The 26,676-nt window shown below is 51.6% G+C and overlaps 2 protein-coding genes across 4 annotated transcripts in view; one reads left to right on the top strand and one right to left on the bottom strand.

Moving 5' to 3' along the window:
• The window catches only part of fbxl13 (F-box and leucine-rich repeat protein 13), a 399,689-nt gene that overhangs the window by 129,081 nt on the left and 243,932 nt on the right, over positions 1-26,676 (top strand). The gene's annotated exons all lie outside the window — the stretch shown is intronic.
• The window catches only part of lrrc17 (leucine rich repeat containing 17), a 72,791-nt gene that overhangs the window by 1,440 nt on the left and 44,675 nt on the right, over positions 1-26,676 (bottom strand). The window contains exon 3 of the mRNA XM_038811558.1: positions 15,205-15,360. Coding sequence (XP_038667486.1) covers positions 15,205-15,360 — 156 coding nt within the window. The remainder of the gene's footprint in view (positions 1-15,204; positions 15,361-26,676) is intronic.

Raw genomic sequence — 26,676 nt, 5'->3', positions numbered from 1 at the left:
AGGAGGTAGGATACTGGCTGGAGTGGGAGATGCCCTGCCAGGGCGTGTAAGGGGCGTGTAAGGGGGAAATGGACCGTGTGGCCGGAGAGACCCCCCACAGGACTGGGGCAGTGTCCAGGCATGGACCGCCATTGCAATGGCCAGCAAGGCAGCCATTTTGCTGTGCACCCCACTGAGCACTCACCTAGGCCCCTGGTTCTGCAGGGTGCCACCGGCCATGTGGGTGCCTGCACCCCAGCCCCCATCCTCCACAGCACTACCCCCCGCACTCCACCCTCTGGCATTCCACCACCACCACCACCCCCTCCACCCACCCACCCAACCTGCCGAAGAGGCATCAGGTGGAGCTCCCAGTACAACTCCCACTGTAGCCCCTATGGGAGCACCACGCGGGGGCTGAGGAGTATACGGTGGCAAGGGCAGCATCAGCCAACAGTACCCCTGGCAACAGGGACTGATGCCAGGGCCAGCATCCCCACTGTGCCGGGCACCAACAGGGCCAGGGGTGTGGGGGGCAGAGTCCGCAATTGCCAACTGGGGGCACCGTGTAGCCTTTTAGACCTTGTTCGGCATGGGAGTATGAACCATGCTAACATGTTGGCCTTCTTCCCCTGCAGATAATGGATATTGGAATTCAACCAGCAATTGTGGCCTTCCTGCTAGTTGCCGCAGCCCTGGGCGATGCCCTTGAGCTCGTGCACAGGTCCATTCCAGCTGTCACGGAGGCCCTGTATGCCTGGTCGGCGCAATACATCCATTAATAATAATAATAATAATAATAGCTTATTGTTACATTTAATGAAGAATGTGAAAGCATTAGAAGCAATTCTACTGGGCTTTTTGGACCCCTTAGCAAAGCTGTTGCAATTGTTCTCACTGTCAATCCCTTTGCTCGGGACTCCGGCATTGGGGAGTGGGGAACAGTTGTGAAGCTCAGGAAACCCTGCCGTGTTTCTTCCAGAGAAAGGTGATAAGTTGGGAGTCGGGGTGAGAAAATAAAGCTCATGGTGTAGGAAGTCGCATATAATACCAAGAATAGGTGGACAGTCTTGTGAGGAAAGATTGGACACTTTTGGTTTGTAATCACTGGAGTTTAAAAGAGTAAGAGGTGACTTGATTGAAATCTTTGAGATCCTCTGAGGGGTACTGTCAGGGTGAAAATAAAAAGGATGTTTCCTCTTGTGGGTGAATCTAGAACTAGGGCTTACTATTTAAAAATAAAGGGCTGCTCATTTACGACAGAGATGAGATGAAAATCTCTCAGTATTGTGAGTCTTTGGAACTCTCCTGCAAAAGGCAATGGAAGCAGAGTTTTTGAATATTTTTAAGGCAGAACAAGATAGATTCTTGCTTTACAAGGGGGTGAAAGGTTATCAGGGGTAGGCAGAAATGTGGGATTGAGGTGATAATCAGATTTACCAAAACGTGGTGTCTCCTACCAGCATAAAATGGCCATCTGCACATGCATACTGGTCCACTCAGATGTCATTCTGGTCCACCAGAAAGCAGTTACTGTATTGATCACATACAAGATAGAATTCTGCTACAATATGTTCCAGGCAAACAAAATAGTGGCCCATAATATATTTAGTATTTGAGTGATTGGAACAGACTGGTTCAGAATCTAATTGAAATTTGAAAAGAACACAAATGTGTCATTCAGCTCCACATATCCTACATTGCAGAAAGTGTAAATTTAACGGGCTAAGTTACAGTGTAATTGCAAACACCCTGCTGGGAATGACTGTGAACTGAATATCCAGATGTATCAACACCACAGCTTTAAATGCTGTAAGTCCCTGCTGCCACATTATCACTGCTACCCAATTCTCTTTGCCCTTTTGTCCACATATAGTTTGGAAACTTTTCATCCTGACTTGTGCTAAAAGAGTAAACATGGCAAAGAATCACGAGAACTGCAGCAAACGCAGCCTTGTCAGAATGATACCTCAGCTCCAAGGGTTATATTCCAAGGTTATTCATGAAGGGCCATGCCTTCTCAACCTTGCCCCTCATCTGAGGTGTGGTAATCCTCCGGTTAAACTACCACCAGTTAGCTCTTCCCCACTAAGGGGAAAGCAGCCTATGGTCACCTGGGTCTATGGTGACTTTATTACAAGGAATGGTTGGTAGAAGAAGTTTGGAATTCTCTTCAGCAAATGCCAATTGATGCTAGATCAATTGTCAATTTTAAAACTGGGTTTGATAGGTTGCACCAGTGTATGGATTCAGGTTGCAGATCAGCCATGATCTCATTAAATGGTGGAAAAGGCTTTAAGGGACTAATTGATGTACTTCAGTTCCTATGTTGTTTGTCACATCTAATAGGAAAAAATTGCTGTATGTTTTTTAAGAATAACCACTGCATGCTACAAAGTTTACAAATAGATTGGAATTATTATGCAGAGCAAAACAAGAATTCGTGGGCGGAATTTGTTTTTTGAAAAATATTTTATTGAGGCATTTATATATATATATATATATATATATATACACACATCAAACATAATCACAAAACAAAACAAGCCAACAGGGCTGCAAATAACCAAATCCTAACACCTCACCACCCCGTTCCTCACTCCCCACCTCCCCTACCTCCCCATTTTATCTCCTCCACTGTTGACATCTTAAGTGTTCTGAATGAAGTCGATGAATGGCCGCCATCTCTGAGCAAACCCCTTCACGGACCCTCTCAATGTGAACTTAATCTTTTCCAGCCTGAGAAACTCTGCCAGGTCACTCACCCACACCCACTCCACAGATCGGCACTTCCGGACTCGGAACCACCTTCACCTTCAGGACCTCTGACATAACGTTGGCAAACCCCTGTCAGGATCCCCCAAGTTTCGGACAAGCCCAAAACATATGGCCATGATTTGCGGGCCCACCCGCACAAAGGCCACACCTATCTTCCACCCTTCAAAAAACTTACTCACTAGGCCACCGTCATGTGCGCCCTGTGGACCACCTTAAACTGAATAAGGCTAATCCTAGCGCACAAAGAGGATGCATTCACCCTCCTCAGAGCCTCCTCCAACAGCCCAGCCTTCAACTCCTTACCTAACTCTTCCACCTACTTGCGCTCACTATCCTTCTCGGGGCTCCCTCCCAATCCATCGACTCCTTGTAAATTACTGACACTCTTGACACCACCTTGCCCTGCAGCCCTTGGGAGGCAGGTGAGGTAAGGAGGGTACCTGCTTCCAGACTAAATCCCTCACCTGCAAATACCGGGCAACTCAAACTCCTCCATCAACCACTCCAAGCTCGGAAAGCTGCCCCCAACAAATAGATCCCCAAAATCCTCAATTCGGCCACTCCCGAAACCTCCCATCCAGTCCCCCAGAACAAACCAATGATTCCCACAGATCAGTGCCCGAACCGAGGTCCCCTCGAGCCTCAGGTGCTGCCACCACTGTCCCCACACCCTCAGGGACACCGCCACCACCGGTCTTGTAAAGTAACTGGCCAGCGAGAACAGTAAAGGTGCCATCAACAATGCCCCCAAACTCGTGTCTTTACAAAAGGCTGCCTCCATCCGCTCCCACGCCGACCCCTCTCCCACTACCCAATTCCTCACCATGACTATATTCGCCGCCCAACAGTAGTTCATTAAATTCGGAACAGCTAACCCGCCCCCACTCCTCTCGACCCTGCTCCAGCAGCACCTTCTTCACCCGTGGTGCTTTACCCGCCCAAACAAACCCTGAAATCAGCGCATTCACCCTCCTGAAAAAAGCCTTAGGAATGAAGATTGGGAAATTCTGAAAAACAAACAGGATCTCCGGGAGGACCGTCATCTTCACCGACTGCACCGTCCTGTCAGCGACAGTGGGAGCACATCCCGACTCCTGAAATCCCTCTTCATCTGTTCCAATAACCGAGCCAAATTCAGCTTGTGCAGCTGCTCCCACCCCTGTGGCACCTGAATACCCAGATATCGAAATATCCCCCCCCCCCCCCGGCTCTAATTGGCAACTCCCCCAGCCTCTTTCCTTCCCCCTCGCCTGAATCGGAAAAACCTCGCTCTTCCCCATATTCAATTTGTACTCAGAGAACTGGCCAGATTCCTCCAAAATACTCATAATCCCCCCAATACCTTCCAACGAGTTCAAAATATAAAGCAGCACGCCGTCCGCATACTGCAAAACCCTATGCTCCACCCCCCGTACTATCCCCTGCCAGTCCCTTGGAGCTCTCAGCGCCATTGCCAGTGGCTCTGTAGCCAAGGCAAAGAGCAATGGGGAGAGTGGACATCCATGTCTCGTCCCTCAATGCAGCATGAAATATTCCAAACTCACCCAGTCTGTTCGCACACTCGCAGCCGGACCCAATCCACAAACCCCTGCCCAAATAGAAACCGCCCCAGCACCTCCCACAAATAGTCCCACTCCTCCCGGTCGATGACCTTCTCCATGGCAAACACCACCTCCACACTTCATCCCTCCGGGGGCATCATTATATGATATTGGCCGACAAATGCTTCCCCTTAACAAACTCCGTCTGATCCTCCCCTACCACCCCAGGCACCCAGTCCTGAATCCTTGAGGCCAAGATCTTGGCCAGTAACTTGGCATCCACATTTAACAGCGAAATTGGCCTGTAGGGCCCACACTACCCTGGGTCCTTGTCCCTCTTTAAAATTACAGAGATCGAGGCACCCCCTGCTCCCTTGCCTCATTAAGCGCCCTTACCAGCAGGGGCCCCAGGTCCCACCTAACCCTTTTTGTAAAATCCAACTGGAAACCCATCGAGGCCCGGGGCCTTCCCCTCCTGCATCGCTCCCATGCCCTCCAACACCTCCACCAAACAATGGGGGCTCCCAGTCCCGCCACAAGGTCCTCCTCCACCCTCAGGAACTCCAATCCCTCCAAAAAATGCCTCATTCCCTCCACCCCGGCTGGTGGTTCCGAATCATATTGTGCCTTATAAAATTCCCCAAACACCCCATTCACCCCCACTGTGTCCAAGACAACCTTCCCTCCCCTATCCTTCACCTTCCCAATATCCCTTGCTACATCCTGCTTTCTCAATTGATGTGCCAACATGCTACTCATCTTTCCTCCGTATTCATAGTCTGCCCCGTTAACTCTCCTCAATCGCCCCACCGCCTTACCCGTGGTTATCAGCCCAAACCTCATCTGTAATTTCTGCTGCTCCCTCAGCAACCATGCCTCCGGGGCCTCTGAATACCTCCTATCCAACTGCAAAATCTCCTCCACTAGCCTCACCATCTCCACTCTTATCCCTGTGTGCCTGTACCAAAATAAACTCCTCACTTACTACTGCTTTCAATGTGGCCTACAGCGTGGCGGCCGAAACCTCAACCTTGTCATTCAGCTCCGCATATCCTCGAATGGCAGGCCTCATCCCCTCACAAACCTCCTCATCTGCCGACAGCCCCACATCCAACCTCCACTGCAGGCACTGGCCCCCCACTCCCTGATTCACCTGAAAGTCCGCGCAATGCGGCGCATGGTCCTAAACCAAAATCGGCAAGTACTCCGAATCGACCAGCCCCGTCAACAACATCCTATCCAACAGAAAATAGTCGATTCGGGAGTACACCCTATGCATGTGCGAGAAAAATGAGAATTCCCTCGCCCTCGGCCCGCCAAACCTCCATGGATGCACCCCACCGTGTGCTCTATAAACCCCCACAGTTCCCTCGCCAACGTCGATACACTCCCAGACCTCGACTCGACCGATCCAATTTCGGCTCCGGAACTGTGTTAAAATTCCCCTCCCATTATCAACCGGTGCGAGTCCAGGTTTGGGATCTTCCCCATTACCCACCTCATAAACTATGCATCGTCCCAGTTCGGGGCATAAATATTCACCAATACCACCATCAACTCCTTTAATTTCCCACTCAGCATAGCAAACTTTCCCCCGGAATTTGCCACTATGTTTCCCACCTCAAAAGGAACTACGATTTATTTATCAAGACCGCTGCCCCCCTCGCCTTCAAATCCAATCCTTTTTTTAATAAATAATTTTTATTGAAATTTTCACATTTTCACAAAGAAGAAAACAATAACAGAAAATTCTAAGAACAAAAAAAAACAGAACCCCCCTCCCACCCCCCCCCCCGGCCGTAAATACAAAAGAGAAACAATAACCCCCCGGGTCTGCTGACCTTTTGTTTTTACCGTTTTGCCAGGAGATCTGGGAATGGTTGCCATCTCCTGAAAAACCCCTGCACTGACCCCCTTAGGGCAAATTTCACCCTCTCCAATTTAATAAACCCCGCCCTATCGTTGACCCAGGCCTCCACGCTTGGGGGCCTCGCATCCTTCCACTGAAGAAGAATCCTCCGCCGGGCTACTAGGGACGCAAAGGCCAGAACACCGGCCTCTTTCGCCTCCTGCACTCCCAGCTCCACTGCAACCCCAAATATTGCGAATCCCCAGCCTGGATTGACCCTGGATCCTACCACCCTCGATAATGTCCTTGCTACACCCTTCCAAAATTCCCCCAGCGCTGGGCATTCAAATCCAATCCTAAGTGAAATACCTGTCCTACCCACCTTTCTTGAGCGTAGTTTGGTCCCTAATTTTCAGGAGTGTTTCCTGTAAAAATGCCATGTTCAACTTTAGGCTCCTCAGATGCGCGAACACAAGAGTCCTCGCGATCGGCCCATTTGGCCCTCTCACATTCCAACCCCCTTCCCCAGTCCCCTGACAATCAACCATATCTCCTCCTGGGCCAGCCTCCAGCCTGCGTCCCGCACCCGATCAGGCCCATCCTGTAGCACTAACAATTACACTGAAAGACGAGAGACCAGTACAATCGAGACTTTATTGCTGTGCGATGCTATTCCTCCATCTGCAACTGTAGACTAAGGTCTGAGTGACACACGCATATTTATACACAAGCTCCCTGTGGGCGGAGCTAGCCGGCAGGGGCTTACCGGAGGAACCTGTATTACAGGTACAGGCATACATCCCCCTACTGCAAGTACACATAACTACAGTGGTTATATCACCACATTCACCCCCTGTAAAAAATAAGTCCGGCGGGGGTGACATGTAACTATAATACAAAGGATGAGCTATTTACAAGAGGGTCCAAACAAAGAAAACCAAGAGTCCATCCGGTTAGCAGGTTACACGTTGAGCCGAATCGGCGGTTGAACGTTCCGCTGTGATCGGCGTAGCTGTGGTGGCGACGTCGGCACAGGCGGTGATGGCAACGATGGTGCAGGTGTTGGCGGTGTTGGTGCTGGCTGATGGTGGGATGACTCCAAGAGCGAGCCGAAATCTTCCGTGTCCTCCAGTGTGGGCAGGGGGGCGAGGGATGGACCTGCTGGGGACGAATAGGGGGGCGCCGGGGAAAAGGAGGTTGGCGCGGGGGGAGAAAGTGGCGTGGGCATGGGATCGGCACCTGAGGGAGCCAGGTCCCAGAGCGAGACTGTGTCCTGGCGGCCGTCGGGGAACTCCACGTAGGCATACTGAGGGTTGGCGTGGAGAAGGCGTACTTTGTCCACCAGGGGTTCCGCCTTGTGGTGCCGGACATGCCTACGGAGAAGGACTGGGCCCGGAGTCGTGAGCCACGTCGGGAGCGACACCCCGGATGTAGACTTCCTAGGGAAGGCAAAAACACGTTCATGGGGTGTACTGTTAGTTGCGGTGCACAGTAGTGACCGAATGGAATGGAGCGCGTCAGGGAGGACCTGCTGCCAGCGAGCGGCTGGGAGGTTCCTGGACCGTAGGGCCAGCTGGACGGCCCTCCATACCGTCCTGTTCTCCCTCTCTACCTGCCCGTTTCCCCGGGGGTTGTAGCTGGTCGTCCTGCTGGAGGCGATACCCCTGCTGAGCAGGAACTGACGCAGCTCATCGCTCATGAACGAGGATCCCCTGTCACTGTGGATGTAGTCGGGGAAACCGAACAGGGCGAAAATGGAATACAGGGCCTTGATGATGGTGGCAGACGTCATATCCGGGCATGGGATGGCGAAGGGGAACCTAGAAAATTCATCGACCACATTAAGGATGTAGGTGTTGCGGTCGGTGGAGGGAAGGGGCCCTTTGAAGTCCACGCTGAGGCGTTCAAAGGGGCGGGACGCTTTCACCAGGCGCGCGCAATCTGGCCGGTAGAAGTGCGGCTTGCACTCGGCACAGATCTGTCAGTCTCTGGTGACTGTCCGTACTTCCTCGACGGAGTAGGGCAGATTGCGGGCTTTGATTAGATGGTACAAGCGAGTGACCCCCGGATGGCAAAGGCTCTCGTGCAAGGCACGGAGCTGGTTCACTTGTGCGCTGGCACATGTACCTCGGGAGAGAGCGTCTGGGGGCTCGTTGAGCTTGCCGGGGCGATATAAGATCTCGTAGTTAAAGGCGGAGAGCTCGATTCTCCACCGCAAGATTTTGTCATTCTTGATCTTGCCCCGCTGCGTGTTGTTGAACATGAAGGCTACCGACCGTTGGTCAGTGAGGAGAGTGAATCTCCTGCCGGCCAGGTAATGCCTCCAGTGCCGCACCGCTTCAACGATTGCCTGGGCCTCCTTTTCAACAGAGGAATGCCGAATTTCGGAGGCGTGGAGGGTGCGTGAAAAGAATGCCACGGGTCTGCCTGCCTGATTCAGCGTGGCGGCAAGTGCGACATCTGAAGCGTCGCTTTCTACTTGGAAAGGCAGTGTCTCGTCTACTGCGTGTATCCCCGTCCTGGCTATGTCAGATCGAATGTGGCCGAAGGCCTGTTGTGCCTCGGCCGAGAGGGGAAAATGTTGGACTGGATAAATGGGCGGGCCTTGTCCGCGTATTGTGGGACCCACTGGGCGTAATAAGAAAAGAACCCCAGGCAGCGTTTGAGGGCCTTGGGGCAGTGGGGGAGTGAAAGCTCTATGAGGGGGCGCATGCGGTCGGGGTCGGGCCCCAGTAGTCCGTTTTGGACTTCGTAGCCGAGGATGGCTAAGCGGTCTGTGCGGAACACGCACTTCTCCTTGTTGTACGTGAGATTAAGGAGAGATGCGGTGTGGAGGAATTTAGAAAGGTTGGCATCATGGTCCTGCTGGTCATGGCCGCAGATGGTGACATTGTCGAGGTACGGGTAGGTGGCCTGCAGTCTGTACCGGTCAACCATTCGGTCCATTTCTCGTTGAAATATCGAGACTCCATTCGTGACGCCGAAGGGAACCCTAAGAAATTGGCACAGACGACCGTCTGCCTCGAAGGCAGTGTAGGGACGGTCCAATTTACGGATGGGGAGCTGGTGGTAGGCGGATTTCAGGTCAATAGTAGAGAAGACCCGGTACTGTGCAATCTGATTGACCATATCAGAAATGTGGGGGAGGGGGTACGCGTCGAGCTGCGTGTACCGGTTGATGGTCTGGCTGTAGTCCACGACCATCCTGTGCTTCTCCCCGGTTTTAACCACTACCACCTGGGCTCTCCAAGGGCTGTTGCTGGCCTCAATGATACGCTCCCGAAGCAGCCGCTGGACTTCGGACCTGATGAAGGCCTTGTCCTGGGTGCTGTACCATCTGCTCCTGGTGGCGACGGGCTTGCAATCTGTGGTCAGATTGGCAAAGAGTGAGGGAGGCTCGACCTTGAGGGTCACGAGGCCGCAAACGGTGAGGGGAGGTAGGGGTCCACCGAATTTGAGGGTGAGGCTCTGGAGATTGCACTGGAAATCCAGGCCTAGTAATAGTGACGTGCAGAGGTTGGGGAGAATGTACAGACGGAAACGGTCGAATTCCACGCCCTGTACAGTAAGTTTAACCAGGCAGAAACCCCGGATCGGGACAGAGTGGGACCCGGAGGCGAGAGAGATCTGCTGGTTGGCGGGATGGACCGCAAGGGAATAGCGCCTTACCGTGTCCGGGTGGACAAAGCTCTCGGTGCTCCCGGAGTCGATGAGGCAGGAGGTCACGTGGCCATTGACCAGCACCGATGTGGAAGAGGGTGCCAGGTTGCGAGGACGGGACTGGTCGAGCGTAACGGAGGCGAGTAGCGGGCGATTGGCGGTCGAGTCAGATGAGTCCGACAAGGAACGGTAGCGACCCGTGTCCCGTGGCCCCGTCCCAGGGGGAACAAAATGGCGGCATCTGGAGTACCTGTGGGTAAAATGGCGGCGCCCATGGAGCGCACGTTGTGGGGTCATGACAAAATGGCGGCACCCATGGAACGCACATGGCGGTGGTGGATGAAGATGGCGGCGCCCATAGAGCGCACGTGGCGGGGTGGCGAAAGATGGCGGCCCCCACTGATCGCACGTGGGGTCGGGGGAAGCGGCTGAGGCGAGGGGACCAGGGGCGCGATAGCGGCAACCGTCCGGACTGACACACCGCTGCAAAGTGGCCTTTCTTGCCACAAGCTTTGCAGGTCGCGGTGCGGGCCGGGCAGCGCTGGTGGGGGTGCTTCTGCTGACCGCATAAGTAACAGTGGGGACCCCCAGGGAGTGCGGTGCAGTGACCAGCGCAGGCATAGTGCGCGGGGGCGGCTGCTGGGGGGGGCCGTTTGCGGGTCCACGAGTGGTAGGACGGGTGGGCCTGGGGGGCCGTTTGCGGGGTCCACGAGGGGTAGGACGGGTGGGCCAAGTTGCTAGCGGAGTAAGATCGTGCACTACGGGAGGCGGCCGTCATGGAAAGCGCCAGGGCCTTTGCGGCCGCGAGGTCGGGGGCGGCCCCTTCCAGCAGTCGTTGTCGGATGGGGTCCGATGCAATGCCTGTAACAAAGGCATCGCGCATGAGTAAGTCAGAGTGTCCCGTGGCTGTGAGGGCCCGGCAGTCGCTGTCTCGTACCAGAGGTATAAGGGCCCTCCAGAAGTCCTCAATCGACTCACCCGGCTGCTGGACGTGAGTAGAGAGTTGATGCCTCGCAAACAGGGTGTTCGCCGACTGTGCATAGTTCTCCTTGAGCAGTTCCATAGCTGTAGTGTAGTCAGTCGTATCGCGAATTAGCGGAAAGACACTGGAGCTAAGTCTGGAGTACAGGAGTTGCTTTTTCTGAGCCTCCGTCGAGGGAGGGTCCGCTGAAGAGATGTAGGCCTCAAAGACTGCAAGCCAGTGAACAAAGTCTTTTCTGGCGTGAGGCGACTGCGGATCCAGCTGCAGACGGTCAGGCTTGATTCTGATGTCCATGGTGAACGGAAAATCGCACAGCAATAAATTGTAGCGCTAATAATTATACTCAAAGACGAGAGACTAGTACAATCGAGGCTTTATTGCTGTGCGTTGCTATTCCTTCATCTGCAACTGTAAACTAAGGTCTGAGTGACTCACACGCATATTTATACACAAGCTCCTTGTGGGCGGAGCTAGCCGGCAGGGGCTTACTGGAGGAACCTGTATTACAGGTACAGGCATACATCCCCCTACTGCAAGTACACATAATTACCACACACCACACACCCTCAGATGTCCACCATCATCGGCTAGCTCATACCACATTTCTAAAGCCCTACCCCGTCAGCAGTTCCCACCCCCCCGCCCCCCCCCCCCCCACAAAAAAACAACCCCAACCTCCATCAACACTCTAACCACCTGCTCAACTCCACTGCGCCTCGGTGAACTAGCCCGCCCAGCTAGGCTGGCAGCCAACGCTCATGGCGCCTAAATTCCCACTTTCCTGTGATTCCCCTCCCTCCCGCTCAAACACTATCCCCGCGCAAACAACACCAACATTTAAAGACCAAATACAAAGAAAAGAGCAACCACCCATCCCCTACAGAACAACACAAGACAATGGACCCCAAAGAAAAAAGAACACGGGAGGAATTCTACAACCCCCTGCAGGGTCGGGGAATTGCCTGGGGCCGGCGTAAATCTCCGCCACCCGGGAAGCAGCGGGGGCGGGAATCGCGGGCCCACTGCGGCCCCCCCCACGGCGATTCTCCTGCCCACGATGGGCCGAAGTCCCGCCGCTGTCTGGCCTCTCTCGCCGATGTGGTTTAAACCATCTCTGTGCCGGGGGGAGCAGGCGGCGGGAGCGGGCCCTGGGGTCTTGGGGGGGGGGCAATCAAACCCCGGGGGGTGCCCCCACGGTGGCCTGGCCTGCAATCGGGGCCCACCGATCGGCGTGCAGGCCAGTGCCGTGGAGCACCCTTTTTCTTCTGCCGCCGCCACGGCCTCCACCATGGCAGAGGCAGAAGAGACTCCCTCCACCGCGCATGCGTCGGTGGTGACATCAGCGGCTGCTGACGCTCCGGCGCATGCGCGGACTCACGCCGACCGGCGAAGGACTTTCGGCCAGCCCCGCTGCTAGGCGGTGTGGCGCCAATCGACGGAGCGGGAGTCGCTCCGGCGTGGGCCTAACCCCTAAAGGTGCGGAAATTTCCGCACCTTTGGGGAGGCCCGACGCCGGAGTGGTTGGCGCCACTCCGCTACGCCGAGACCCCCCGCCCTGCCGGGTAGGGGAGAATTTCACCCCACCTCCTCCAAAGTTCAATGTCCTCCTCCTCCTGCCAGCCCATTGTCCCACAAAATCTCTATTGCTTCCTTTGGCATCCCAAAGTAAAATTCACGGCCATTGTAGGTCACTTAGAGGTGAGCCTGGTACAGCATCTCAAATTTCACTCCCTTAAAGATGGCAGCCTTCACTCTATTAAAACCTGCTGTCCTCTTGGCCAGCTCCGCACTGAAGTCCTGGTACACCCGGAGTTCATTGCCCTCCCAGGTAAACCGCCTCGTCTACCTGGCCCATCTCAGGATCCGCTCCTTGTCCAGAAACTGATGCAACCGCACCACCATCACCCTTGGTGGCTCGTTATCCTGCAGTTTCCTCATCAGCGCCCTGTGCACGCGGTCCGCCTCCAGGGGCTGTTCAAAGACCCCCTCTCCCAGCAGCTTCTTGAACATCCTGGCCACGTATGAGCCTGCATCCGCTCCCTCACTACCCTCCAGCAGCCCCATGGTTCTCAGGTTCTGTCTCTGAGATCGGTACTCCAAACCTCCACCTTATCCTGTAGCCGCTTCTGAATATCCCGTATCACCCCCATCTCAACCGCCATTGAAGTAAGCTGCTCTTCATGCTCCCCCACCATCTCCCTCACCTTCTGATCACCTGGCTCTGAGACTCCAACCTCATCTCCATGCGGTAAATCACCACCTTAATTGGATCCACCATCCTCACCAGGTCCTCCAGAGTCTCCTTTCTCTGCTGAGTGAACTTCTCATTGAAGAAGTCAACCAGCTGCTCATTCCCTTACCCTCCACCAGCTTCCTCTGTGTCCCAGGCACAGTTTCTCACTCCAACACCTCCTTTTGATTAAAACCACTTCTGATTCATGAATCCATCCACCGGTGGAACACACTCTTGTTCCACCATTCCTGCACCTTTTTCCATCAACAAGTCCGCCCGTTAGCCGGATAAAGGTCCAAAAACACTGCCATAAGTGGGAGCTACCAAATGTGCGACCGCCCACACCAGACCGCCACTTGTGGGCTGAATTTAACGGAACAATTTCTGAGTTCATTTGTGGCGGGCTCTGCCAGCGAATTTTCCCGTCGCCATCAAGCGACAGTCACTTTTGGGGCCCTGGGAAGTTTCTCTCCGGTATACACTTAGAATTCTTTTCAGCATTGTGGGGGCTAAACTCAGAGATCGGGCTACCATTTTGAAAGGGTCTCTAAGTGAGCTTGTGGGTCCCCCCCCCTCACCCATGGGCAATGTCATCCCCCAGAACACAAGAGCATTACCCCCACCCCCCAAGTGAGGACACCCCACTATGGGATCCCTCAAGGCCTCCCCACACCCCCTTACAGGCACCCCCCCTCCAGGACTTCCACCCGTCATCCCCACCCAACCTCCCGGAGTTCCCTACTTATCATCCACACCCCCCAACCTTTAAGCCCCCCCCATACCCTCCTTTCATGGGCATTAACTCATTTGGGGCCTGACCCTTGACACCCTTGTACTGCCAGTGCTCCTGCCAGCTTGGTAATGCCACGGTGGTAGTACCAAAGTGCCAGCTGGGCAGTGCCAAAATGCCCACGTTCCAGGGGGAGGACCAGGGCGACACCCAGCACTATCCCTGGCCACCCAGGGGCCTCTGATAGAACATAGAACATACAGTGCAGAAGTAGGCCATTCAGCTCATCGAGTCTGCACCGACCCAATTAAGCCCTCACCCACCCTATCCCGGTAACCCACTAACCCCTCCTCACCTTTTTTGGTCACTAAGGGCAATTTATCATGGCCAATCCACCTAATATGCACATCTTTGGACTGTGGGAGGAAACCGGAGCACCCGGAGGAAACCCATGCAGACATGGGGAGAATGTGCAGACTCCGCACAGACAGTGACCCAGCAGGGAATCGAACATGGGACCCTGGCGCTGTGAAACCACAGTGCTAATCACTTGTGCTACCGTGCTGATGAGCCAAAGACCTCCCGGGTGCCGTTCGAACTGGTTGTGTGGACCAGGCTGCACCCGGCTGCAGTCTCGCTGGGGTGGCTGATAGATCCCGCAAGGCCAATAGATCCCGGGTAACTGTTTGGCCACGCCACCTTTGGACAGGATTCTGATTTTGTTGCCTTGCCATACTTGAGAATATCCTGCAAGACGTAAAGGCTGTCGGGAAGCCCGCCGGAGTCCTCTCCCTGGATCCTCCAGCCGTGTTGAACTGTCGCTCGAGCGCATCCCAGTCGGTAGACCTTGCCCCATGTTTTAGGTCTGACATCAATTCTATTGAAGGATCACAGACCTGCTATATTAATTCTTTTTCTATTTCCACAGATGTGGCTCGACCTTTGGAGTAACTCCAGCACTTTCATTTTATTTCATATTTACAGCATTCACAGTACTTTTGCTTTCGTCAAAACAATTGTTTTGACTTTATATCAAATTAGATTTATGTTTCATTCTTAAACATACAAGCATACAAATTAGGAGCAGAAACAGGCAATTCAGCCCTGAAGCCTGCTCCGTCATTCGGTATGATCATGGCTGATCTGATGGTGGCCTCAATATCCGCTTACCCTCAATAACCTTTGACTTGCTTGTTAGTCAAGAGTGACTGCCTTAATTTTCAAAATTTGTCAAGAGAATGCCAATTTTAGTTCTGAGTCAATGCAAGGCATTTAGGAAAATTCTGTACAGAGTGAGACTTGTATCTTATAAAATACTTGTATATTTATCTGCATATTCATATTCTGAATGTTGTAGGGATTCGGCTGTTGGCAAGTTATACAGTTTGATCTCTTATTGCTTTTTAGCTACATTAAAACAATTGCATGTTAAAATACTTAGAATGTTCTTACCAGGGTTTATGGATCCTATTTCATTGTTGCTGAGGTTTAATGTTTCTAATTCCTTAAATTTCAAGAAGTTTTTGGCAGTCAATTGCCTGATTTTGTTCCTTGAGAGATCAATTTCTAGAACTTCTGCAGGAATATTGATGGGAACTCTAATCAGGTCTGTGGAAATAATAAAATTATGTTAAGCCTTTTATATTAACTAGTCAATCTTCTGTGCTGTTGCACATGCGAAGTCAAGACCAACGTTCCTTCTCACTATTTTTTAGAATGCACAGGCAATTTTGCTAAGTACGTGACCTCTTTAATACCTTTGTACAGCTACATAAGTTGTAATTTCAAGGAGCTAACTACATATATGGGCATCGCGCTCCTTCGTTAGAACATTGATCAAGATCTAGAGCATTTTCAAGTCAAGCAATTTTAGAGAGTGTAATTGAACCAAGGCAAGGGAGGATAAAGTTGGGAGGGGTTGGAGTGAGCACAAAATGGAGAAGTAGTGGAGCCATGTTTTCTTTTTTGAAAATATTTTAATTAAATTTTCAACATTTTATACATAGCCTTAGGGCAAAAACACAAAAAAATACAAACAGCAACCACCACCACCCCCCCTCCCCCACACCATCCAACACTCATAGACCAAAAACTACCCCCCACCCACCCACCCCCACCACCACCACCACGAGGTGTCGGAAGCCAGTTCCTTAAAGGGAGAAATGAACTGGCGCCATCTCTTATGAAACCTTTCCACATACCCGCTCGAGGTGAACTTAACTTTCTCTAAATATAGAAACTCTATCAAGTCCCCGAACCATGACTTCCAGTGAGGCATGTAGGAGGAAGCTGCAAGTTGGGTGGGTCCTGCTCGAGGTTTGATTTTTTTTTGGAAGTTAATGTCAGTCTCAGGCAATTTTTCAATGAATCGGTGCTGAAAGACATGAGGAAGGAGGGGGATGTCCAAAAATCCGAAGAAAGCCACAGTGAAGAAGGGAGTGTGTGAAGATTCGCCATCTTGCGAAAGGGTCAGAGTGACAACTGGAAAGACGGCGGAGGCTGGGTCGCTGGGTGGGAGCGCACTGTTCATGGCAGTAAAGATGACCGAGGTGATGGCCGTGGAATTTGAAAAGCAGCTTGCTAAGCACATGGAGGTGATGAGGAAGGAGATGATGGCGACAATGAAGCTCACCTTGATGGGTAAGGAGCTGCAGAGGGTGGTGGAGGCCAACAAAGATCTGACAGCGAAGATGGTAGACCTGGAAAACAGACCTGGAAAACAGGCGGCAAAATCTGAGAATTGTGGGCCTATCCGAAGGGGTGGAGGCTCCGAGGCCGACTGAGTACTTTGCCAAGATGTTGGCAGAGTTTTTGGGGGAGAGGGCAGATCCCTTCCGGTATGAACTGGATCGGGTTCATCGGTCGTTGAGCCCTAAACCCGAAGGCGAATGAGCCGCCAAGAGCGGTAATTATCTGTTTTCACAGGTACCATGTGAAGGAGAAGGTCCTGAGTTGGGTGAAGCAGAAGTGGGAGATGCAGTGGGCTGGAGCTGATACTCACATATACCAGGACTTAACCATGGTGTTGGTGAGGAGGCGGGCAGCCTTCGGTCGAACGAAGACGGCACTGTACAACAGCAGTATATGATTCAGTGTGGTGTATCCAGCTAAGTTGAGGGTGCCCTACAACTCCAAAGACTTTTACTTTGAGACGGTGGAGCAGCAGAGGTGTTGTGAAGGCAGAAGTACTGGGGCAGAAGTGAGAAATGGGACTGAGGATTGGTCTTAGACTGAGGGTTGGGGTGGCGGGTGGAAGATTGTATATGGCTCTGTTTTTTATTTCATGGTGTTATGTGTGTTAAATGTGGCGAAGATGCTTGTTTGGGTAAGGTAGAAGTTGGGATTTTTTGCAATGATTGTTTACTGGGGTTTGTGTGTTTACACTGGGTTTGTTTGTTTGAAGGGAATTTTCTTTGTTTTCCTGGGAACGGGTAAGGGGGAGGGAATTGGAGGGGAGTGGGGCCTGGGAAGGGGCTTCCACACCAGCCAGCTCAGGCTAACTAGTGAATGGGAGGGAGGGGCTGCGGATATTGAGCTGGTCGAACAGGTTTCGATGGGCCTAGGAGGTGTGAAAAATTGGGGGGGAACCCGATACTGGGTGTGGTAGTATGACTAGGGAGATTACGGTACCTTAGAACCATGCTGCCATTGGTGCAGAAGACTCGCTGCCCATTGGCTCAGGCAAGTCATGTGCCTCTCTGCCAATTGGCTGAGGCTAGTCATGTGACTACCCGCCGATTGGCTGAGAGGTTGGTAGCTCCGCTTACGAGGCGGGGTATAAGAACCCGTACCAGCTGGCAGTCGGCCTTTCTCTGTACGTCTACTGCCGGGCACACATCTAGTATATTAAAGCCTGTTGTTTGGAACTACTTCACGACTCGAGTCCAATTGATGGTGCATCACTGAGAGAGGTGTTTTCGAGAGGAAGTGGATGGGGGTGGATGGGGGAGGATTCTGGGAGGGGTTAAATGGCATCAAAGGGACGGGCCAGGCCAAAGTGGGCAGGGCCCGAAATTATGATGATGGCAGATAGGAGGAGTGGGGTGAGAGACCCCCCCGGTCAGAATAGTTTTGTGGAACGTGAGTGATTTGGAGGGGGGGAGGGTGGGGGAGTGAATAGGTTTAGGGTGTTTGCAAACCTAAAAAGCTTAAAGGCCAATGTTGTCATGTTACAAGAAACCCACCTGAAGGTGAAAGACCAGTTGAGACTCAGGAAGGGCTGGGCGAACGAAGTATTTCATTCAGGGTTTGGCAGTATGGCGCAGGGAGGGGGTAGCAGTTTTGGTGGGTAAGAGAGTGAGGTTCCAGATGGAAAAGGTGGTGGTGGGGACCAGTGAGACAGATATGTGATAGTAACAGGGGTGTTGAAGGGGAGGTTGGTGGCATTGGCAAATATGTATGGCCCTAACTGGGAGGATGCACAATTTGTGAGGAAGCTGCTTGAAGCCATTCCAGACTTGGATTCACACGAGCTAATAGTGGGAGGGGACTTGAATGTGGTACAGGAGCCAAGGATGGACAGGTCACAGCAGCGCTCGCTTGCCCAGCCGGGAGGGGGTGGTGTTGGGGGCGAAAACACCGACTGGGCTTATTGGGAGAAATGGGAGGGGTGGACCCATGGAGGTTCTTGCACCCGAGGGAGCAGGAGTATTCATTTTTCTCCTCGGTTCACAAGATTTATTCAAGGATAGACTTTTTCGTAATAGGGAAGGCATTGTTGGCTGGGATTAGGGGATCAGAGTATTCGGCAATAGCGATCTCGGATCATGCGCAGGATTGGGTGTACATGGTCCTGGATAAGGGGGTAGCGGATAGGCTGGGATGGAGAATGGGTGCGGAGCTGCTGGGGGACCTAAGTTTTGTGAGAAGATCAGGAAAGTAATTGAGGAATACGTGAGCTTTAACTGTACAGGGTAAGTATCACAGGCGGTGGTCGTCCTGAAGGCGGTTGTGAGCGGGGGGGGGATGCTATCCTTTAAGGCCAAGGTGGATAAAGACGAGAGGGAGGAGCATCAAAGGCTGATAGAGAAGATGTTGGAGGTGGACAGGAGATACAGATTGAACCCTTTTGGACAGAAGGAGGGAGCTTAAGGGTAGCCTTGATCGGTTCTCCATGAGGAAGGCGGTACACCAACTGAGGTGCGTGAGGGGATCGGTTTAAGATTAAGGGGAGAAGAAGCATTCGAGCAGGCCAATTTGGAGGGAGGCGGCGGCAAGGGAAATAGTCCATGTGCAGGATAGGACGCGGAAAGTTGTGGAAGAGAAATTAACATGAAAGAAATACTGCTGAAATATTCTGGTTTCGGCCTTATTATGAAAACACATTGTCCTCCGAAAGATAACAAAATGTGTACTACAGTTTTTATCCAAGGGCAAGAACATACATGCTACGTATTTCATCGTACGTACTTTCCAAGATTCCTTCAATCGAATCGCAGAGTGCGGTGCCCTGGCTTTGCAGCTAGAACATGCTCTCTCCGCAAATACATTTGTGTAAATAAATTTCCTTAAATCGAACCTCGAGGAATTTGTCTTTATTATGATTTCCATGACAAAAATGGTAGTGGCTCTGGACCAGATTAATAAGGAGGGGTTTTGAGGAGTTTTATGAAAAATTGTATAGGCTGGAGCCACCAGGGAAGGATCATGGCATGAGGGAATTTCTGGAACGATTGGAGTATCCGAGGTTGGAGGAGGAAGATAGGGCCAGACTGGAGAGGTGGTTGGGGGAGCAGGAGGTAAAGGAGTCAATTGGGAGGATGTAATTGGCGAAGGTGGCAGGGCCAGATGGGTTCCCTGTGGAGTATTACAAGAGATTTAAAGACAAATTGGCACCGCTGATGGTGGAGATGGTGATGTTTGAGGAGGCGATATGGAAGGGAGTACTACCACAAGCAGACTTTGATCTCCCTGCTGTTAAAGAAAGATAAGGACCCGATGGAGTGTGGGTCGTATAGGCCTGTATTGCTACTAAATGTAGATGCCAAGATACTTGCGAAGGTACTGGCAGCTAAGTTGGAGGGGTGCCTCCCGAAGGTGATAGGGGAAGACCAAACAGAGCTCATGAAAGGAAGGTGGCTATTTTCGAATATCAGGACATTATTAAGTGTAATCATGAAGCCGGCTGAGAGAAAGGAGATTGACGTGGTGATTGCGCTAGATGCGGAAAAGGTGTTTGATTAGGTAGAATGAGGGTACTTGATGGAGGTACTAGAGAGGTTAGGGATTGGGCCGAGACTTACGGAATGGGTATGGCTAATATATAAAGAATCGATGGCAAGCGTCCGCACAAATAACATGAGTTTGGGGTAACTTGCGCTGCACCGGGGAACCAGGCAGGGGTGTCCAACGTCCCCTCTGCTATTTGCATTTGCTCCAGGTTAAAGTCCAACAGATTTATCTGGAATCACTAGCTTACGGAGCATAGTTCCTTCATCAGGTGAGTGAAGAGGTAGGTTACACAAATACAGCATAGAAAGACAAAGCAAATGATGCAAGATGATACTTTGAATGCGAGTCTTTGTAGGTAATTAAGTCTTTCCAGGTCCAGACAGTGCGACTCGAGAGAGGGATAATCACAGGTTAAAGAGATCTAAATTGTCTCAAGCCAGGATAGTTGGTAGGATTTCGCAAACCCAGGCCAGCTGCCGCCTGTCCTCCATCCTTCGGCTGGTCTTGCGCTCTTCCCCAGTCTCATCCTGGTCTAGCGTCTTCTCGTCCTCCTCCTCCTCAGAAGTGGACACTTTTTGCCACCCATCCACCTCCAGCACATCGCCCCACTGCGGTGCCAGGTTGTGGAGGACACAGCTGACCATCACAAAGCGGACGACTCTTTGGTGGCGTAGGATGTACTGCAGTGCACTACCAGAGCCGAACTGCATTTTGAGGAGTCTGATGCACCGCTCAATGACAGCCCGGGTGCCAGCATGGGCCTCATGTATTGGGCCTCCTCATTGGTCACCGGCCTCCGTGCTGGTGGCATTAGCCAGAATCTCAACAGGTACCCCCTTATCCCCGAAGAGCCAACTGGCCATCCTGGAGAGGCTGGGGAGGTCTGACTGTCCCAGGATGTAGCTGTCGAGCACACTCCCTGTAAAGGTGGACACACATTGTCCAATAATCTGTTCGAAAGAACAGATGCCTGTACACCTTGGGCCATCGCAGGTCTCCTCCTCTGGGTTTCACCCTGTAATGTTGGTTGGGTCCTTGGGGTGTGTGGTCCCCCCCCCCCCCCCCCCCCCCCCCCCCCCCTTTCTGTCGTGCCGGGCCAACTGTTGGGAAGTTCACAGCAGTCCCTGCTCGCGACCATACTTTGAAACCTTTTGGCTCAATTGCGTCCTACATGACTGTGATAAAGTTTCTTGAACATTGAAATCTTGGAGCAGAATTCAAAGAGTGCATCAAATGGCCAGGTCTATTAATGCAATGAAGAATTCCTGGTATTTTTCTCATTATTTTTCATGGAGTTTCTGGCAACAAAGACTGTCGGAGGTACCTCTGGAAGGTCTAAAACCACAGGCTGGGATTCTCTGACCCAAGTTCGCCCCGCTACCGCTGTTAGCGAGAACAGAGAATTTGACGCTCAGGCAAAACTCCATTCACTGCAGCGTGACGGGAGAATCCCGCTGGCATGAACGGACTGAGAATTTCGGCCACACTCTCTGGGAGGATTTCCTTGGCCATAGGGAGTAGTGATTTATGGGAACGCTTATCAGGATTTTGTGCTGCTGTGGGCACACGGAAAATAGCTCAATAGTTTCTACAGCATGACTTATGTCAAATTTCTGAATCGGGAGAGGCAGAGGATTTCTTTTCTTTAAAATAATTTTTATTCAAATTTTCAACAAATTTTAACCAACAAAACAAAGAAAAACAGTAACCCCCCCAAATACAAAAGCAATAAATTAACAAAAAGAATGAGCATAAAACCATGAAACCACACCCCCATAGCAAACAAGTAGCCCCCCCACCCTCCGCCCCCGGGTTGCTGCTGAAGTTGACCACCCTCTAACGCTCCGCCAGGAAGTCTAGAAACGGCTGCAACCGCCGGAAGAACCCTTGCACCGACCCCCTCAGGGCAAACTTGACCCTCTCCAGTTTAATGAACCCAGCCATGTCGTTGATCCAGGATTCCGTGCTCGGGGGCTTCGCATCCCTCCACTGTAAAAGAATCCTGCGCCGGGCTACCAGGGACGCAAAGGCCAGAATACCGGCCTCTTTCGCCTCCTACACTCCCGGCTCCGATGCTACCCCAAAAATTGCGAGCCCCCAGCCCGGCTCCACCCTGGAGCCAACTACCTTTGACAACACCCCTCCAAAAGCCCTCCAACGCTTTTGTGGGTGTGATTTGCTGGGCTCCCCGAACACCTGCCACACCTGTCCTCTTCCCCCAAAGAACCGGCTCAGCCTGGTCCCCGTCAGATGTGCCCTATGCAGCACCTTTAGTTGGATTAAACTAAGCCGTGCGCAAGAGGAGGAATTCCCCCTCCCCAGAGCATCCGCCCACATCCCCTCATCGATCTCCTCTCCCAGCTCCTCCTCCCACTTCGCTTTCAGCTCTTCCACCGAGGCCTCCTCACCCTCCTGCATCACTTGGTAGATTGCCGAGATCCTCCCCTCACCGACCCACATCCCCGAGAGCACCCTGTCCTGAACCCCCACTGGCGGCAACAGTGGAAGCTCCGCCACCTGTCGCCTAACAAATGCCCTAATCTGCATATACCTGAAGGTATTTCCTGGGGGGAGACCCCACCTCCCCTCCAACTCCTCTAAGGTCGCAAATTTCCCATCGAGAAGGAGATCCCCCATCCGCCTGATACCTGCCCTGTGCCAGCTCAAAAACCCTCCGTCCATCCTCCCTGGTACAAACCAGTGGTTCCCCCGCATCGGGGACCAAACTGAAGCCTTCACCTCCCCTCTATGCCGCCTACACTGCCCACAGATTTTGAGGGTAGCCACCACTACCGGACTCGTAGAATATCTTGCTGGGGGGAGCAGCAACGGGGCTGTCACCAGTGCCTCTAAGGTCGTGCCCACACAGGACGCCGCCTCCAACCTCTTCCATGCCGCCCGCTCCCCCCCCATCACCCACCATCCATCATTGCCACGTTCGCAGCCCAGTAGTACCCACACAGGTTGGGCAGCGCCAACCCGCCCACTTCCCTGCCCCACTCCAAGAATACCCTCTTCACCCTCGGAGTCTTCTGCGCCCATACAAACCCCGTAATACTCCTACTGACCCTCCTGAAAAAAGCCTTCAGGATCATGATGGGTAGACACTGGAAGAGGAACAGAAACCTTGGGAGCACCGTCATTTTGACCGACTGGACCCTGCCCGCTAGGGAGAGTGGCAACACATCCCACCTCCTAAATTCCTCCTCCATTTGCTCCACCAGCTTCATAAAGTTGAGCCTATGCAGGGCCCCCCAGCTCCTGGCTATCTGGACCCCCAGGTATCTGAAGCTCCTCTCTGCCCTTTTCAGCGGAAGCTCCCCTATCTCTCTCTCCTGGTCCCCCAAATGCACCACGAACAGCTCACTCTTCCCCACGTTGAGCTTATACCCAGAGAAGTCCCCGAACTCCTCATCACCTCCGGCATCCCCCCCGCCGGATCTGCAACGTACAACAATAAATCGTCCGCGTACAACGACAGTCGATGCTCCACCTCCCCCCCCCCCCCCCCCCCCCCCTCCCCCCCGCACTATCCCCCTCCAGTTCCTCGATTCCCTCAGCGCCATGGCTAGGGGTTCGATTGCCAACGCAAACAGCAGGGGAGACGGGGCACCCCTGCCTCGTTCCCCGGTACAACCGAAAGTTCTCCGACCTCCTCCCATTCGTCATCACACTCGCCACCGGGGCATCATACAACAGCCTCACCCACCTAATAAATCCCTCACCAAACCCCAACCTCTTCAAAACCTCCCACAGGTATCCCACAGATCCTTAATGCGTGGTAAAGGATAACAGATCAAACATGCTCTGCGCCATCACAGAAACAGCAGCTCCTGTATCCATCTCCATTTAGAGCATATGGTCATTCACCTGTATCAGAATGCAAATAGGGGCCAGAAGGGACAATTCCAAACAGTTCAACTGCATCACAGCCTCATCCTTGGCCTCTTCTGGGTCATCCAGATGCCAGGCCTGGCACTGGACCCGATGCCTACCTTGACTGGCGCATCTGTAGCCATGGCCCTCCTGCTGCCTGTGCGTACGCCAAGACCGGCGCCCATGTGTCACACACGGGCTGAAATTCTCTTTAGCCGAGTCCGGTGACGTGCATGTCTTGGCTGTTGGCTCTTTGTTGAGAGGCTGGAGTGGCCGCGGTGTTCAGCCTGGTCTGTGGGGATGGCATGTGAAGGGCGATGCCCCAGAACGTTCATTTCCATCCCTTGTATCTCTTGGATGCCCCATTCCGTGCTTTCCCAGAACAAGGAGATCTACAGTGCCTGCTGAAAGGTCAGGGAAATTTCACCCAAAAGTGTTTCTGTGTTTCCATATTATGTATACCGCAGACCAAACCGATCGCGGAACGTATCGGATAAAGCAGTTCCATACTCACAGAACTTGGCTGCCTTCCGTAGCTGTTATACAAACTCCATTACGGACTCACATGGGGACCTCTCCGCCATATTAAACCAATATCTTTGAACGATTGCTAAAGTGTGCACCACAAGTGCCACACGTTGGTCTAAAGATTGCGTATCTGGTGCTAATAGGTACATGAGACTCCAGATCACCCCAAACATGTGCGCTCCACATGCAATCAACAGTATGACCATCTGCTGCTTGTTTTCTATGATGTTTCTGGTCCAGAAGAACCACATCCTTTCTACATACTGATTCCAGTCTTCAACACCAGTGTCAAATGCATCTAACCACCCAAAAAGGCATGGTGAATCAAGTAAATCCAAACTTGGGTCTAGAAAATCAGGGAGGATGCTCAGCCAAGTATGTCACATGGTAGACAGCAAGCCAGTTTACCCCTCATTGCCAGTTTAATAAGGACATCGAGAGTCCACAAAGTAAAGTAAAGAAACATAGTTTTATTTACAACATGATATATATACATTGCTCGGTAGATGCCTACTGGGTTTCTGTTCCGGTCAGTGCCTTACTAGAGATAGGTTAATAGAGATCCCCTTCCCTAATGGGGGAGCTCGTACTTTGTAAGGACCACGGGGAAGATAATCATTCCCACCCCGTTGGCCCCGTGTGGCTATTACGCCCTCCTCCTCCCTCTGTGAGCATCTTGCCCATTTTTCCACCTCTTCTATTTCCTGCTCATGCGATAAGCTGAGGGAATTATAAACCATACACCCATTACCGGGCAAGTGTCTGTTCCACACATTTGAAGTCACAGTCAAGGCCTTCTCAATGTGCAACACCTCTTCCTGCCAAATTCACCAACTCCGCAAACTACTGAGGACTTCTGCAAACTCAAACAGGGCCAGTAGAATATAATCAGAAATGTTTCTGCAAGTTGTTAATGATTCCTTGAAATCGAAATGCTGCTGCTGAATACCAGTTCAGCTTTGCGTGTTTAAGATGGGTCATTAGCTGGAGTGACCAAATCAAAATTGGCAGCGTGGCATCAAATCTGCATTAAATGCTGATGTCATAATATGGCTATTTCCCCACATGCTCTTGACATTTTCTATAACAATTTCTCATAGACCATGCCTGGTGGAGCAACTCCTACCAAAATGACACCCTTAGCACCAAAACTAAATGTGCTATAAAGCCCAGTTTGGCACCCAGATGTTTCTTCAAACCCTATCTGAGTAGCAGTACTCCTGAGTAGAAGTACTCCTGCTTCAGATGAAATCTTGCTATCGACGGATGTTCTCAAATGTTGATTCTCCAATGACACCCTAAACCAACTACCACCCCATACCCCTATCAGGAATATCCCTAACTCACTGAGGAATGTTACTGATCTACACTATTCAGTATTTCCTTTAATGAGAATAAAAAGCAGCAAGTAGAAAGAAGCAGCTGGAGGACTACTATAACAACAAAATCTATAAAACCACAATTTGAATTTGAGAGACCACAGAGGCATTTGGAAGTGATTCATAGCTATCTTGCATTCCATGATCAAAATTATTTTAAAATTAAAAACTATAACACATGGATAACACATGGATATTGTTTTTTTTTTTATAAATTTAGATTACCCAATTATTTTTTCTATTAAGGGGCAATTTAGCGTGGCCAATCCACCTACTCTGCACATTTTTGGGTTGTGGGGGCGAAACCCACGCAGACACGGGGAGAATGTGCAAACTCCACACGGACAGTGACCCAGAGCCGGGATCGAACCTGGGACCTCAGCGCCGTGAGGCGGTTGTGCTAACCACTAGGCCACCGTGCTGCCCTAGACATGGATTAAGGGAGATTTTGATAATCTCCTGGGCCACACAATAGCTAAACCTCGCTTCCAGATCATGCATTCATTCAGCAATTTGAGAAAATATGTAATTAAAGATTATTTATTTTGTCAGCATGAGCAAACTATCATACCAAACCATAAATAAAATTAAATCCCTTTGCATATTTAACAGTAAACTGTTTCAAAATACAGTACTCCTTCCAATAATATGCTGACATACCAAAATTAAAATTGAATTTTTGCTCTGTCCTCAAAAATGCAGATATTAAAAAGCAGTATTTACTATGTCCATACAAAACTACTTAAATAGGTGTTTGATTTCCATTATTGATATACATAGAACAAGAATATACTAAGTTAACATTGTAGATTTAATCAGATTTTGGCTTTAGTGCCTCAAAGATGGGATAGAAAACTCAGCCAGAGTTCTTGATCCTGGTTGCTTTTAAGTATCTCCTGCTGGAATATGCTGGTATATGGATACCATGCCTTGGTATCTGAGTTCCAGTTTATTAGCTGCTTCAGATTTA

This window comes from Scyliorhinus canicula, chromosome 11, assembly GCF_902713615.1.
Source record: "Scyliorhinus canicula chromosome 11, sScyCan1.1, whole genome shotgun sequence".
NCBI classification, from domain to species: domain Eukaryota; kingdom Metazoa; phylum Chordata; class Chondrichthyes; order Carcharhiniformes; family Scyliorhinidae; genus Scyliorhinus; species Scyliorhinus canicula.
This window is presented reverse-complemented; position numbering and strand designations above follow the sequence as displayed.